The sequence below is a fragment of the Elephantulus edwardii genome, unplaced genomic scaffold (genome assembly GCF_000299155.1).
Source record: "Elephantulus edwardii isolate Elephantulus edwardi_28Jun2011 unplaced genomic scaffold, EleEdw1.0 scaffold00166, whole genome shotgun sequence".
NCBI lineage: Eukaryota > Metazoa > Chordata > Mammalia > Macroscelidea > Macroscelididae > Elephantulus > Elephantulus edwardii.
In genome coordinates this window covers 4569374-4585882 of record NW_006399916.1, presented here as the reverse complement: position 1 = coordinate 4585882, position 16509 = coordinate 4569374, and the positions used below count along the sequence as shown (strand labels likewise).

Sequence of the window (16509 nt, the reverse complement as noted above, 5' to 3'; positions counted from 1 at the left end):
AAAAAACCAAAATCTGAGGAAACTGGTAAAGTTCTAAGTAAAAGCACATCCTTGAGTCAGATGCTCATGTAGTCTGGCTGGGAAGCAGAGGCAAGAGACTCAGTCACTTCTACCAAGGAAGCCTCTTCAGATCAAAAACAATGGGAAATCTTCCAGATAAACCAATGAAACAGAAGTTGAAGTTCACCTGTAACTACATTTAAAGGACCATTCATGACCCTGGCAGGGCCACAAAGTGACACAGAGCTGGGAGGCTTTCTTGATTTGGTTTTTTTCCTTGGAGCACTTAAAAAAGGTTATTGAAAAGACTGCATCACCAATACCAACCCTGGCCACATTTGTTCCCCAGATCTCCTTTAGTCATAGAAGACAATTAAGGTTTGACACATGGAAGTACAGGATCATACAAAAAGAACAAAACTTTTTTTTTAACCAAACTGAATAGAATATTCAACTGAAGGTCAAAACAAATGAAAGTACACACAGGATTAGGATAACTTACAAGTTCCGAAAGTATATACTTAATTTACAAATTTTCATCTTTTAAGGATAATAAATATTCAAGTGAGCAACTGAATTTTCTCCTTAAAGAGTTCAAAATTCTTGACATATTAGGAGATAAATCTTCAGAAAGTCCAAGACCAAGGCGTTTCACAGTCCCTTTGCGTCTCTCAACTTAGAGACAGGTAAAACCTTTATTACCTACTGTTCTGAAGTAAGACTTTCAAATTCTGTAACTCTCTTATACTTGTGGAAAGTCTGAAAGAGAGAAAAGCATGTTAATACAGCTAATGTCAGACATCAAATTATATTTTTTACACAGGCTAAGGCTCAGATCTGTTGTTCATAGGATTGCTATGAATAGTCAATGACAAAAACAAGATTGGAAAGCAAAATCTATATAGGCAATATTTAAAAGGTTCCGTTTTTAAATGAGTACTGCTATAATTGCTCTACAGACCTACAGTTCTTTAGCCCTGGTTTTAAGAGGCAAAAGAAAACAGACCCTAGGTAAGTTCCAAAAAGTGATAGGAGTAACATAAATAATAAAGAACCTTATATTGTTCCTATCTGGTTGTACACTCCTTCACTTTGTCCTTGTTCTCAAAACACATCAGTTTGCTTACACTGTTAACTACTTAAGAGTAAGAATGCTGCTTATTTTGTCTGTTTTTGGAGTCCTATGCTCAGAAAATGGTTTTACGGTATTTGAGAAATCATTATTGAACAAATTAAGTGCTTCTGAGCCCAGGTTCAGAAGTAAACTGTGAATATATATCACAAAAATTTAATTCCATAATTATTATACAAAATCAAGGTCAAATCAGGAAGAATGTACTTTAGTCAATTTTCGTATTAGGATTTAGTGGGCTGCACTATGTAGTGTTAGGCTCCTTTGAGTACTGGTATTAAGAACAGCTGCTACTTCCTGAGAGCTCAGGCTGTGGCCCACAATGTTCTGAGCACAGCAAATACATAATCTCGTTAATTGCTAATAACTTCATAGGAGACAAAGAATGAACCTTGATTTTACATTTTAGGAAAACTATTAAGAGCTGCTGTACATAGAGTCACTATGCATTGTAGGCAACTCAACCAATAACACATTCTGTGAGGTTTGGAAGCAGGAGTGGCATCTACTTCCTGAACAACATGCCTCCAGAAACTATGAACTTTGATAAATGTCGATGGTTGTAGAGGGGCTTCAGGCCTTTTGTTCATAGGGTCGCTATGAGTCGTGCTCGACTCGAAGGCAATCAACAACAACAACGTGGCTCAGATAAACCAAGTAACTTTTCTAGAGCCATTCAGCCAACAGTGGTTTCGAATCAGGTTCATGTGACTCCATTACTGCATATGGTCTTTCAAAAAATTTCTTTTCTCTATGGTCTTTGGTGGACTAGTGGGTAAAAAATTGCACTGCAAATCAAAAGGCAGGTGTTTCTAACCCATCAGCTACTCTACAAGAGAAAGATGGGCAATTTTCTCTCATGTGATTTGCAACCTCTGAAAACCCACTGGAGGGTCAGTTGCCAGTGGTTTGTATTTGAAGGCATATAACAATAATACCAAAGTGAACCTTAAAGGAAATTTCCCCACAAAATTGAAGCAGCTAAGTGGAAAACCATGGGGATTCCCGCATTAGTAAATATGAGATCTTTCCAAGAGGGAAATTAAAAAATAAATACATTTTTAAATCTTGAGCAAGGTTACCTTCCGAAAGCATTTAAAAGTGCGACTATCTCCTGGCGAGTAAGCTGGAAGCCTTTCGATGGGCTGTTCTCTGGAAGCTTTTGGATTTCTTTTTCAGAAAATAGTATTTTCAGTGCCGCTCCTAAACCCTGAGTCTAAAAGGAAGAGCAGCAAATGTACAATGACATTTACACAGCAAGTATTGTAGAGTCTTACTCAGTCCTGTGAGGATAGGAAACACGCAATCGAGCTTTAGTTCAAGTCTGTAAAAGACACCTTTGAAATGTTTGCTATTGATGCTCGCTGCTATCCATACTGACTCGCAGTGACCCCATGGACATGAGCAGAATGGCTCCATGGGGTTTTCCATGGCCATGAGCTGGTGGATGTGAGGGGCAGGGGCTGGGGCTGGGGTCAGGGCCTGGTCAGAAGCCTAAACCCTTCCAGATGGGAGTGGGACCCCTCTCTCTTCACCACCAGGGATTTGGGAAGATGCCTCAATAGCTCAAACTGGTTTGACCAATGAAAAGTATCCATTTCTCAGCAATAAATTACTCAAGTCATTTCAGCTTGGACTCCCACACAAATTATGCTTATGATACATTTATCTGAATTGTTAGGGAAACTTCAATAGGTTAACGTGTGCTAACACATACTATTCTGAATAACTGAATGTCTACTATTTTTAAAAAGGTTAGAATTTCAGTGTTCAATACATAATTAGAAAAGCAATGCTTACAGTCCCTTGTCACTAAAACCTCAGTGATAATTTGCGACATTCACACTGAATACTGAGTTCTCAGCCAGAGAGAAAAAAGGAGTGACTGTTTGGATCACAGTAAATTGTCACTTATGGGCCTCTGTAAGTACAAAGGGACAAAATGCTGGCCAGCCCTGGGTCTCTGCCCATGGTTCCCTATCACCCCACATCCCATCCCTTCCCCCACCATCCTGGGCTACCCCCACAACTGTCTGGGATCAGGATCATACCTAAGGGCCATTTTGGGAGGTGATCACCATGTCCCCTCTCCACCCCCTTTCTGTCCCCCAGGCTGGGGGCTCCACAGGACAGCTCAGCATTGCAGTCCCAGGCCTCAGCATCGCAGTGCTGAGGGCTCCACAGGACGGCTCACCATCACAGGCCCAGGCTTCAGCATCACAGCAGTATGCAGCCTCTGTGGTAGGACAGGGTGGCCAGGCCAAGAGGTGGTGTCCAGGCCTGGACCTGCCTGGGAGGGATCTATTACCGTGTCACCAGGCAGCCTCTTGTATGTTAATCACCAAAATTGGATGCTTACATCTTTTTACATAGCTATAATTTACCTTTCCAACAACCATTAATTTCAGAAAGTAATCCAAGATTGTACCAAGATAAACATACAGTTATAACTATTAACTTGGGATATTACAAAAATATTATTACCCATACATAAACACATTCACCTTAGTAACACTGGGGTTTTTTAATCAATAGATTAAAACATTCTAATACTAGGATCTGCCTATTTGTAATGGCAATGAAGAGGTTTTATTAAAGCCTTTGAGCTTCTCAGTGAAAAAAATTAAGGCTAGTAATACTTTAAAAATAGAAAACAATGCACAAACCTGCAATTTCCCCCATAATCTACATTTGTCACATCCAACGCAGTCCATTATACGAGAGATATTCTTGAAATGCAGCCGAAATTCCTCCTAACATGCAAACAACAAATTTATCCTAATGAGACTTTTAATATGAAATTGTACTGGCTGAACTTTAAGAAATAAAAATAGAAAGTTTATGCATCAATGAGGGATGCCTTTTCTGTAGTGCAAAAGGAAAATATTTCCATTTTTATAACATGGCAATTAAACCAAGTGATATTAATGGAGATCTGTGAAATTTACTCCACATATTAACAATTAATCTTTGATAGAAAATCCAGTCTGTTAGCTCTTACTCCTAACAACTCTGAGTCAACAGAAAACCTTCAACCCTCATCCTGGTCTCCACCCATCTGGCTGAGGGCCTGCCTCTCCTCTGCTGTCCACTCTTCCAAGCACAGTGGCATCTTCCAAGGACTGGGTCCTCCTGACAACATGCCTGAAGCATGTGACAGACGCACTACCACTGCTCCCAAGACGCACAGCTGAGCAAACAGTGGAGAAGCTGGACTCTATGGAGAAGAACATGGTCCCAGGATTGGAGACTCATAGACAGTTGACCCAACCTTCCTTGCAGAAAGTGAAAAGAGGGCTTGAAAGACTTACTGAAGAAAAATGAAGGACTATAGCTTTCATGTACAGGTTACACCTCAACTTGAAGGAAACAAAAATCCTCAACACTGGACAACTAAAGCCAGTAATAAAGCCAATATACCATGAGGAAACAGTGCATCATGGAGGGGGTCATGGTGCACACAGTACACCACGGGGGACACACTGCACCACGAGGGTCACAGTGTACCGTGGGGGACATGGTGCACCACGGGGGAAACAATGCACCATGGAAGGGGTCATGGTGCACACAGTACACCATGGGGGCCACACTGCACCACGAGGGTCACAGTGTACCGTGGGGGACACACTGCACCACGAGGGTCACAGTGTACCATGGGGGACACGGTGCACCACGGGGGACACAATGCACCATGAGGGTCACAGTGTACCATGGGGGACACACTGCACCATGAGGGTCACAGTGTACCATGGGGGACACGGTGCACCACGGGGGACACAATGCACCACGAGGGTCACAGTGTACCATGGGGGACACAATGCACCATGAGGGTCACGGTGTACCGTGGGGGACACGGTGCACCACGGGGGACACAATGCACCACGAGGGTCACAGTGTACCATGGGGGACACGGTGCACCACAGGGGACACAATGCACCACGAGGGTCACAGTGTACCATGGGTGACAGCGGACACGGTGCGCCATGGGGGACACACTGCACTGCAGGGTTCAGTGTACTGTGGAGCTCACGGTGTACCGCGGGGAACACACCTCACTGTAGGGGACACACTGCACCATGGAAGACATGGTCTTTATATTTCTGGTACATAACAGTTGCTTCCAGTTGAGTTAAGGGTACAACTCATGGTAAAAACAGCTCTATTTTAATGTCTTTTTCCCCCTACATTTTACTGTATAGGATCTAAATCAGAAAGCAAATTCTAGAAAATTTACCAATTTTTCTCTCTCAAAACCACAGTGTGCTTCTAACAGGTCGGCACTGCTGACCACAGGCTGCACTACTCGGACAGTCAGTGACAGCTGAGTGTTTAGTTGGTTGCACCACATGAGAATTCCAGAAGCAAGCACATTCACTCAGCTTATCCCACTGCCTTATGTTATTTTCACCATTCTAAAGTATATTCTCTTAAAGCAAGGTTTTAGCTTTCACAAAGACACTTAAAAAGTGTCATTTACTGGATGTGCCCATGAGTGAGGACTAACAGTTGCCACTAGAGAGGACAAAGGAACTGAAGAGTTATCCAGAGGGCTTGGAAAATCCAACCCAAACAACTTGGGAGAAAACAGTTTAGACAAAGAAGATTAAAACCAAACTGGTCAACTATATCCACCTTCAGTTCCACATAACTTTTACCTTCAATGACTTGGCTCCCTTCTTGTCACCTGCAAACATGGATTTCTCATCAAAGTGCATGGGGAAGGACCTGTGAAAGGACCAAACGGGTCACAGAGGAAAAGCCAGGCTCTGCTTCTACCTTCCCTCCCAACAAATGACTCAAATTCACCACTCACTCAAATGCCAGGTTTAGTAGCATAGGGATGTGAACAATAATAGTTCACCCATATATTTATGTAATAAAAGATAAAATGTTTTAATTAAAAACTGCATGTTAAAGTAGACAGAACTAAAAATAACTACATTTTGATGCTATATAAAATGTTACACTTTTACAAATGCCTATTCAGCAAATATACAGAGCATCCAGTTTTACTAGTGGTCAGTGAGGGGGAGCGAGAAGGAGGGGTCACTGTCCAGGAAGCAGCAAGTCTCAGCCTCTGGAGAACTCAGGGACAGATGTTAGTGCTGGCCTCACAGTGTGAAGTACCTGATTTCACTAAATCCAACATGAGAAGAAAAAACATTAAGCTGGCAAATCTGTTATCTATATTTTTACCCATTTGAAAAACAGCACTACAATAAATTATTATAGATTTTCGTCTGTAAATGTTAAAAAAAATATATTTTTCTGATATTATAGTCTGTCTACTCCTGATGTTCCCTCTACTTGTAATTCCCCCTCATCCTGACTTGGGAGCCAGGTTTCTGCTGTATTTCAAGAGCCACCTCATACAAGCAGAGTGCTACATTCCAGATCGCAGATGTTCAATTCTTACTTTGTATCCTGGAAGATGTTCAGCAGCAGGGTCTTTGTATCAGCATCATCTTCTCCATTTCCAGTGTAAAGGTCGACAATCGAGCGCTCAAAGTACGGGGCAACCTTGGACAAAGCCCTCAGCTCAATCAAGTACAGGAAGTACAGGTTCTTCAGCCGCCGGGGACCCTCTCCCTTGGTTTCCACAGGGTCAAATCGCCGCTTAAATTCTTTAATGTTGGGTCCCCAACTAGGCTTGCCCCAGGTTTCTAAAGACAAACAGAGCATTCTTTACACAAAGAAGGTATTTCTCCCACTCTTTAGAGGATGTCCTTTCCTCAATAATTTCTAGGTAATAGAGACAGAAAAAAGTCTATTTAAAGCTCTGATTACCTTCCAAAAGATAATTTGCACACAGATGTAAATTGATACTAGCATGAAGTCCCGATATCAGCTTATAGAAGACTCTCTTCTCCAGACACAAACCTATTTGGAAAAAAATATTGAGAAGGAAATCACTCCATGTAAACAATTAAAAAGAAACAATAGTACCGACATTCAGGTCACAGGCTTTTTTTAAAAAAGTGGAGATCTCATGACATCAAAGAAAAGAAAACATTTACAATTCTTGCCTAGAGAAAGTATGGTTCCGGCTTCAGAACTGAGTTAAGAGAACAGGAAAAGAGTGCAATGGAGAGTAAGATGGAAAGGTCTGAGCTACCTGTTGCTAGGTGCTGTCGAGGTGACGAAGACCTCCAACAACCCTGCCCTAGCCTGAACCATCCTCCCCATCTCTGACACGTGTGAACCCACTGCTACTGCCCGTATTCATCTATCCTCTCATTCATCAACCACCCCCTCTGCATTGTAAGCATGATGTCTCTCTCTAGGACTGGTTGACACTATGCCCTAGTCTGAGATGTAGTTTCACCATCCTCGCCTCTAAGGAGCACCCTGACTGAGCTACTAGAGACCCCAAAACCACACAGAGCAATGGACAAGCCAGCACCCTGCCCAGAAAATACAAGCACACATTTTTAATGGTTAAGTAGAGATAGCCCTACAGAAAATATGACTATAAACTAACTGTTGGCTTAACAGTATCTGTTCTACAACTTCTATTCTTAAGAACAAAAATTCCCTTTCCTCCTACAAACTGTCTTATTTATCCTCTTCTCTGAATTTCCCCCAGTCCATTAATTTTCTACTTTTAAAGAGTTAAAACTTGAGAAAACAGATCTGTCAAAATTTCAATTAGTAGAAAAATACACATTGACTATTTTCTAAATGATCGGAGATGGCTCAGACGGATCCCAGAAATGTGAAGAAAAATCTCAGGCAGCCTCACTACCCGTCTCTCTGCACAGCCCAAAACAGGGGCCACAATAATAGCCCTACCCCATCCTGTCCTTGCTTCCACTTTCAAAGATTCCAATTAGTAGCAAAGGAGTGCATCATTTTCCCTAAGTTTTCAAAAATTCAGTAAAGTGAATTTTAAGAATTGCTAGCTGAAGAATAATCCATGTTTTTTCCCCTTTCTCCTCAGTCAACATCAATGGGTTTGGATTTTTGTGTTAACTTTTGTTTTTTACCTCTAAGGGGAGGACGGTGGTAGAAAATGGACGTTAAGAGTAGAAAGAAATTATCTCATTCATATACTAAGAGAATTTTTTAAAATGTAAAGCTTCTAAAAAATCCTTTTTTTCATCTCTTCAAGATCTATCTTTAAGACCTCTACTACACTGAAGCAGAGTTTTTCAGAGGTTTCTTTGGGAATCTCACTAGAGAAGACTTGCTGGTATGTTCTGTCATGGAAGAACAAACAAGAGAAATTTACTCTATATGTAGCTTCCTCTTAAAATATATGGCCTGTTTAGAATGTTTATAAGACACACAAACGCGTGCAAAGTGGGTGCAGCAAAGGTTGCCCCATGTACATGGCAGTGAGCTGCAGGCATGCTTCTCCCGCCCAGGCTGCTGGGCTGCTGTCTCTTACTTATCAGGGCCTGCTGAGTTGGCACTGAGTCGTGGAGACCCTCAGGCCTGTGGGCCTCCTCCTCATCAGGCAGGGCTTGCGTAGTTGGTGCTGAGTCTCGGTAACCCACAAGCACTGCAGAGTGCACTCCACCTGTAGACTCTGGGTCCCTCACTCTCACGGCCTTCAGGTTGGTCCCACCCCATCGTGACCCTCCATCAGGCTTCTGAGCCTGCAAACTTCTATGGGAGGAAACTGTCCATCTCATTCCCAAGGAGCCACTGGTGGATTCGAACCACAGGACATGTGAAGGCTTTGGCCGATCGGTACCCCTCACTATGGTCTATGTATGTCACTGTGGGTCAGCAAGTGAGACCGTTAACCACCCAGGGATTTCATGGGCTGCCAGGAGTTGGACTCAACCTGAAAATAACTGGCTTCGGACTCCTTAGAACCAGGAAGAAAGCTTCCCAGGCATCCTATGGGATGATAGCTTCAAAATCTCATCCACAAAGACAGAACCCACCAACTTCTAACACCAGAGAGCACACTCAACCACCCAAATTAGAAAGTGGCTGTCTTCTTTCAGATCTAATTTCATTAGTTCCACCAATATATGCTTACTCCAACAGTACTGTATGCCCTTTGGTTAACCCCACAGGTTTCACATAAGGTTATGAAATACTAAATTTCATGTATCATTCAACTTGCTTTCATTGGAGTACTCTTATTTTTTAATGTTCATGTAGTATTTTATTTGCTGACCCCTTTGAGGCAAAGCAAAATTCATACTGATGATGGAAATTCCCATTCTGAAATGTTACTCAACATGACAAATTCCTAACAAAAAATACTTTCATGTAGTCCCTTCATTTCCTGTTTGAGGAATAAATATGCAAAGATTACTTTTAGTAGGTATAATTGAGGTTACAAAGATAAATATAAAATACTGTACTCTAGAGCCCTAAGTTGTCAGTCATGCTTCACACCAAGAGACGAGGACAGAGGTGTGCATCTCAGAGGTACCTTGAGATTTAAGACTCAAGGACTCAAACATCCCTTAGCCTTCTGAGAAACTACAGATGGGAAATATGTTGTATTTATTTCTGTAATATGGTGATTTCAGTCCATTAGAGAGATCATCATTTGGTTTAATCCATAAAAGTTAACTGTAGTTATGCTGATCACCAAAAAGCATCACAGTCAATCACTTCTCAACATGCAATGGTGGTCAGATCTCTTATATTCAAAAATAGAGTTTAAATCTGAAAGTTTACAGTAAAGCATCCTTGTTACTCAAAATTACTTTCAGACATAACTGAGATTAAGTTATTATTGTTGCTGATTGCCTTTGAGTCGAGCACGACTCATAGTGATGCTATGAACAAAAGGCCTGACATCCCTCTACAACTACTGACATTTATCAAAGTTCATAGTTTCCAGAGGCATGTTATTTAGGAAGCCACTCCTGCCTCCAAACCTGTCATAGTATGTTATTGTTGTTATGTGCCATTGAGTTACCTGTGATGTATAGCAACTCTGTGTAGAGCATCTCTGAACCCTTCCCTGTCCTGAGCCAATCTCACTAATTCCAACACACCAACCTCACTGCCCCAGTTACTCGATCAATCCATCTCATCCGGGATCTCCCTCTCCTGTGCTCTTCGTCCACCCTTCTGAGCATGATGTCCTTCTCCAAGGACCGATCTCTCCTGGCCACTTTCTCAAAGTGAAGTGGAACTTCAAAATCCTAGCTTCTGGGGAGCTCTGGTGGCCTAGTGGCAAGAAGCTGCACTGCAATCCCAGAGGAACACGGTTCAAATCCACCAGACGCTCGGCCGGAGAAGGAGGCGCAATATCCTCCTGTACCAGTCAGATCTGATTTGACGGTACACGCACACAAAATTAAAAAAAAAAAAATCCTAGCTTCTAAGGAGAGACTTGGTTTCACCCTCTCCAAGACAGACCTATTTATTTTCTTGGCAGTCCATGGTATGGTCAAGACTCTTCTCCAACACCACAACTCGAAGGCATCTACTGTCATCTTTAGTCACTGTTCAACTCTCTGAAGCATAACATGTAATTGAGAAGACCATGGCCTGGATTAGGTGTACCTTTATATATAGACTGACATCGTTGCTCTTCAGCACTCTGGAGAGGTCCAACACAGCAGATTTTCCCATACAGTCAAATGTCTTTGCACAGTCAGATGGACATTCTTCTGGTACTCTGCTTCTGCCAACATCATCTGACATTGGCAATAATGTCCCTAGAGCCACAACCTCTTCTAAACCCAGCCTGTATTTCTGGTACTTCTCTGTCAATGTACTGTTCAAGTCTTTTCTGGGAAATCTTCAGTAGGATTTTGCTAGTGTGTATTATTAGTGATATTGTTCAATAATTTCCACACTCTGTTGGGTCTCCCTTTTTTTTCGAATGGGAATATAATTGAGATTATAGTACTATATATATAATTAGATACACTATTGTGCATAGTTAATTCTAGTGACTCTATTTTCTTAAGTCAATAGCACAGATTTTTATGCTCCAGAAGAAATATTAATCTAGTAAACGGTTTACATTTTATTTTCTCTTAATGAAAGAGTAAATTTAAGGGAGAACTGGCCTCTCCTGATAGTTCATTTTCAAATAACTTTATATTTTGCTCAATCTAAAATAATCTGCAAAAAGTTCCTTAGATGCATTATCTTGTCAATTTCAAAAAATAACTACTCTATAGCTCTCTAAACATTAAAAACCAAAGTACAAAACCTCTCAGATTTTGAATAGCTTGTTCAGTTAAAGTATTTCTTGTCCCAAAAGCTTTCTCAAGTTCAAAAGACATTTACTTCCTAATCATGACTGTCTTCTGTTTGAACCGTCAGTCTGTTTCCATGGCAACACAGCAGGATTCCTTGGCGACCATAAGTCACATTAGTTGACTGTGGAATTTCTCGATCTTTACATCTTGAGCTTGGTCTGTTCTATACACCAAACAAACGAAATCATTTGCCACTTTAATATACTGACGCCCATCGGTATGCCTATATTTGAGAATCATATGGGCTTTCATGGGGTCAGTGATGTAGAACTTCTCGGCTGTGCGGCTGAACTCCTCCAAGGTCGGGTACTGTGGCATCCTGGGCCCAGGGGTGAGAGGGGCGAGGGAGGGAAGGCCATGGGCCAAAGGTGGCGAGGGGCAAGCTGGGCCGCCCACCGACGGACCTCCTGTATTCCTCCTCATTGGTGTATTTTAACTTTTGGTTGTTTATGTACTAATGGCAATTTGTACCAAATAAATGTATTCATACATAAAGAAATTATAAATATGTATGTGTGTGTGTGTGGGGCTATCTATCTTTATCTATCTATATCTATCTATCTATCTATCTATCTATCTATCTATATCTGGGTTCAATTATGTCAGAGCTGATTAGGATGGCACAGATTAGGGCCGAGATCCATGTTCAGAGTCACTATGAGTATACTTGACTTAATGGCACATGACAAAAATAAGTACTAAAATAATAAAAATTCTAGAGTGTTTCAGCTTCCCATTAATAATATTTCATATGAGAGAACACACTATATATATATACACACACACACACACATATATATATACATTATATATATATACACATTATATATATATACACATTATATATATATATATATATATATATATATATATATATATATATATATAAAAATAACACATTGGGATCAAAGATACATTTATCCTTTAAACAAGCTTAGATTATGTTAAGTTGTATAATTATGTTTAAACCTTCAGAATTAAAATGTATCCTTCCTCAATTTTATATAGGAAAAGAGTACTTCCTTCCAAAAATAGATTTGCTACATACAGAATGGAAAAGATACTAGAAAAAACTTGTGAACATAGCCACAGGACCTGGACTATGTGTTTTTTATAATATTAGTTTTTGGCTAGCCAATGCTTCAAAATTTTCAAATAATTACACGTTATTTTCTTCCTAACATTGTTTTAAGTTAGTTGTCGAGCTGATGAAATTCTAAAACCCACAAAAACATCTTAAATAATTTGGTACTTCCCCCCCATAAAGAGCTAATACATTATATTGGAATCACTAAGTTTACCTTCTAGCCATGTATAGAATGACTCTCCTAAAAGAGAAGGAGAAAAAAATGGGTTAAAATGTTAAAAATCATCACCTACAAACTAAATATTCTTATTATAACATATTCAGGGCACTCTGGTGGCCTAATGGTAAGGAGTCATACTGTCATGCTGACGTGTCTTTAGACACATCATTTGAATCCACCAGAAAGATGGGCAATCTCATCCCGTGCAATTTACTGCCTCTGCAAACCCACTGGAGGGTTAGCTATGAGTCGGTTCCAACTTGATGGTACACTTCAACAGCCGTGGCATATTAAAGATTATTCTGGGAAATTCTACTGCTCTATGTAAAGTTGAAAAACAGGCATAAAGTTTTAGAAAATATAGCCCACAAATAATATTGAAGTATATTCTTAAAAAAGAGTATTTTTGCTACTAGAATTTTGAAAAATACTGTATTTCAGTTAAAATATTAAGTAAATCTTAACCAGTAGAGCTGCAATGGTGACCAAGTGCTAAAAATCTGTGCTGCAATCTCAAAGGGACATGGTTCTAATCCACCAACTGCTCCACAAAAGGAGGATGGGTAATCTCCTCTCATGCAATTACTGCCTCCGAAAACCTGCTGGAGGGTCAACTATGAGTCAGTTCTGACTTGACGGTGTACAACAACATCCATTAGAAGGTTTAAATATCCAAAAATATGAAGGATGGGAAGGGTAGTTCAACAATGTTAAGCTTGCTTTTGAGGATAATAACAGTAACACTTCTTAAAGTCCCTAAAACAGTGAATTCTACTTCATACAACATTTCAATTCTTAATTACCTGTTTTTCTTGAGCCAATAAAGCTGGTCATGTATCCTCAATTATCTAAGACCACAGAATTTCAAAGGGCAATAAGAAATCACTTAAGTTGTAGGTTAATTCTTCAGAAAAGTTGAATAAGAGAAGGAGGAGTTGACTAATTTGTGTATGAATGTTAAAAGAACTATTCCTGGAGTAATAATATTTTAAAAAAAGAGAAGGTAGTCAATAATGAATTTCCTAACTATTCTTATATTAATACTAATTTTAACTGGGGAAAAAACTGTAAGGAAAAAACCCAACACAGAGTTGAAGCTGAGCAAGAAGTTGAAGGGATAAATGAGATGGTGAGGAACGACTTTCCCTCCTGGTAGTCTTCATACTTGACACCTTCCCATGGGTTGAGTCATTCAACATTTCATTATTATAAAACTTATTTACTCAAAAAAACCCCTCAACTGTCAAAAGGATAGGGAGATCTGGTGGCCTAGAGGGTAAGGGGCTGTGCTGCCAACCCAGAGGTAAATAGTTTGAATCCACCAGCAGCTCTAAGGCAGAAAGATGGGCTCTCTCCTCCTGCAGAATTTTACAGCCTGTGAAGTCCCTGAAGGTCATCTAGGAGTCGATGACCCGACTCTGCGGCAGTGAGCCAACAAGACACAGGCAACTCCTGAGAACCTCAATCATCTCACCTCTTCCTAGCAGTTTCTCTCCCTGCGTGAAAGAAGGCTGGAGGTCTGTGGGTGCAAGTGTGCCCTCAGCTATAAACCTAAGGTGGTAGGAAGAGGCACCCCGAGACACTACAAAACAGTCTCAGAGCCCAGCTTTCATAAACAGCACAGCCAACAAAGCCTGTGCAGCACGTCTGCTCAGTGACATACCGATCACTATGGGCAGGGGACAACTTGGCAGCAACTCGTATTTCTTTAAAATACACAAGCACATCCTAGTGACAAATACCTGCTTACTGTTCTCCCAAATAAGCTTGATTTGTCCTTTCTCAATTCTTACGTTCACGCAGTTGCCTCCAACTAGGATGTATGGTCTAACTGTAGGGATCTTCATCTGCCCGCTATTCAAAACTCATCCCAAATGTCTCCTCCACCAGCTCTCACAGAATTCCAGGGGACACGATGTGTTCCATGTCTAAGAAGCTTCATCAGCTACTGTGCGTGTATTATTCAGATATAAAACCCAACCCACTGTCACTAAGCCCATTTTGACTCTGACCCCATCAGACAGTAGAACTGCCCCAGAGAATTTCCAGGGCTGTAACTCTTTATGGAAGCAGACTGCCAGTATTTTCTCCCCATGAAGTGGTTGATGGGTTTGAACTGGTGACCTTTTAGTTGGCAGCTTAGGGCTTGACACTGTACTATCAAGTCTCCATTAATCAGGAAAAATTTCTATAATAATTCAGAAAAGTCGGACGTCTGGGCGGTTTTCATGTTCTTAAAATGGTGAATGCTGCTGCTGTGAACACTGATGTACAAGTTTGAGCCTCAGTTCTCATTTTCTTGGGGTATAAGTCAAGCAATGGAACAGCTGGGTCATATGGAATTTCTATGTTCACCTTTTTGAGGAAGCACCAAACTGCCTTCCAGAGTGGCTGTATCATTTTAGAATCCCATCAACAATGTAAGAGTTCCTATCTCACCACATCCTTGCCAACATTTATTACTTGCTGTCAAGTTTTACCACTGCTACTGGAGTGAGATGGCATCTCATTGCCAGTGATTTGGAGCATTTCTTCATATGTCTGTTGGCCATTTGAGTAACTTCCTCTGTGAAAATTCTTTCCATGTCTTTTTTCCATTTTGTAATTGATTATCAGTCTTTTTTTTGGTGGAGGTCCAGGAGTATTCTGTAAACTTTCCTTATGAGACTCTTATCTGAGATGGTATTACCAAATGAATGGATTGAGAAGTTGTGGTACATTCATACAACGGAATCCTACTTAGCATGCAGGAGCAGTAATTTTGTAAATGACTACCTAACTTGGGAGGGACTGGAGAGCATTATGCTGAATGAACTAACTCTGCCCCACAAGGACCAATGCTGTATAAAACCATTATTGTAGAATGAGTATGAGGATCCAAGGTAGGGTTGAGAGTGAAAACAGAGGGGTGAGGATGTATGTTGGGGAAGTGTTAATCATAACGTTGTACAACTCGATGGGTGGGTGGGGTGAAGGAAAATGGGAGGCTCTTTTGTGAAAAGCAGTGTATTCAAACTCTGTAAATAAATCATAATAAAAGGGGGGGGAAGACAAAAACCCTATCTTCAGTCAAAAAAAAAAAATTCAGAAAGGTCATCCTTTCTGCTATCTGTTGCCTGCTGTAGGAAGGCAGGCATCACCAGGCATACGTCCTCTCTCACAAATCCCATCACAATGCCTGGAAACATCAGTAAGTTAATGTCCACTGGAGGTCACTGTTTTACCCATTGCCATCAAGTTTATTCCCAACTCATAGCAACACTGTTGGATAGAGTCAAGCTGCCCAGAGGGTTTCTGAGGTTGTGAATCGGTACAGGAGCAGTCTGTCTCACCCTTCTCTCACACAGCAGCTGCTGGGTTCACACCTCCAGCCTGTCACTTAGCAGCCCAAGGCTGAATCCCCTGTGCCACCAGAGCTCCTCTTGCTGCTTCGGTAGCACCTTCCATAGGCACTCTGTAACCAATCATTAATAAAAACTAAAAAAAAAAAACCAAACCCTCAATGTCATCGAGTAAGAGCCGACCCATAGCTGACCCCCAGCAGGTTTTCACCGGCAGTGGAGCAGATGGTGGATAAGAATCCTCACCTTCCAGTTCACAGGGCACTTACCCACTCAAATGTCTCTGAAAATGCATAAAATGTTTATATATACTGAAATATAAAGATCTTTATAGCTAATAATTTATTAGAACAAAATAATTAGACAGAACAGGATAAGCTCATTTGTGTGAAGCACAGTGTGTACAGAGAACACAGTTATAGCTTAGGTTAAATTTCAGTCAGCAACGTAGTTGACCAATTCAGCAAAGTAGCAGGATACAAGATCAACATACAAAAATCAGTTGGATTTCTCTACAGCGACAAAAAGAATACAGAGCC

At 40.9% G+C, this 16509-nt stretch overlaps 1 protein-coding gene and 1 pseudogene across 1 annotated transcript in view; both read right to left on the bottom strand.

The window, feature by feature from the left end:
- Nucleotides 1-698: 698 nt before the first annotated feature.
- The window catches only part of ERO1LB (ERO1-like beta (S. cerevisiae)), a gene marked incomplete at its 5' end in the record, with an annotated part of 86765 nt that continues 70954 nt past the window's right edge, over nucleotides 699-16509 (bottom strand). Inside the window, 7 exons of the mRNA XM_006895389.1 lie at nucleotides 699-759; nucleotides 2215-2348; nucleotides 3799-3885; nucleotides 5788-5857; nucleotides 6549-6795; nucleotides 6920-7012; nucleotides 12624-12650. Coding sequence (XP_006895451.1) covers nucleotides 699-759; nucleotides 2215-2348; nucleotides 3799-3885; nucleotides 5788-5857; nucleotides 6549-6795; nucleotides 6920-7012; nucleotides 12624-12650 — 719 coding nt within the window. The remainder of the gene's footprint in view (nucleotides 760-2214; nucleotides 2349-3798; nucleotides 3886-5787; nucleotides 5858-6548; nucleotides 6796-6919; nucleotides 7013-12623; nucleotides 12651-16509) is intronic.
- On the bottom strand, nucleotides 11383-11640 carry LOC102844808 (annotated as a pseudogene).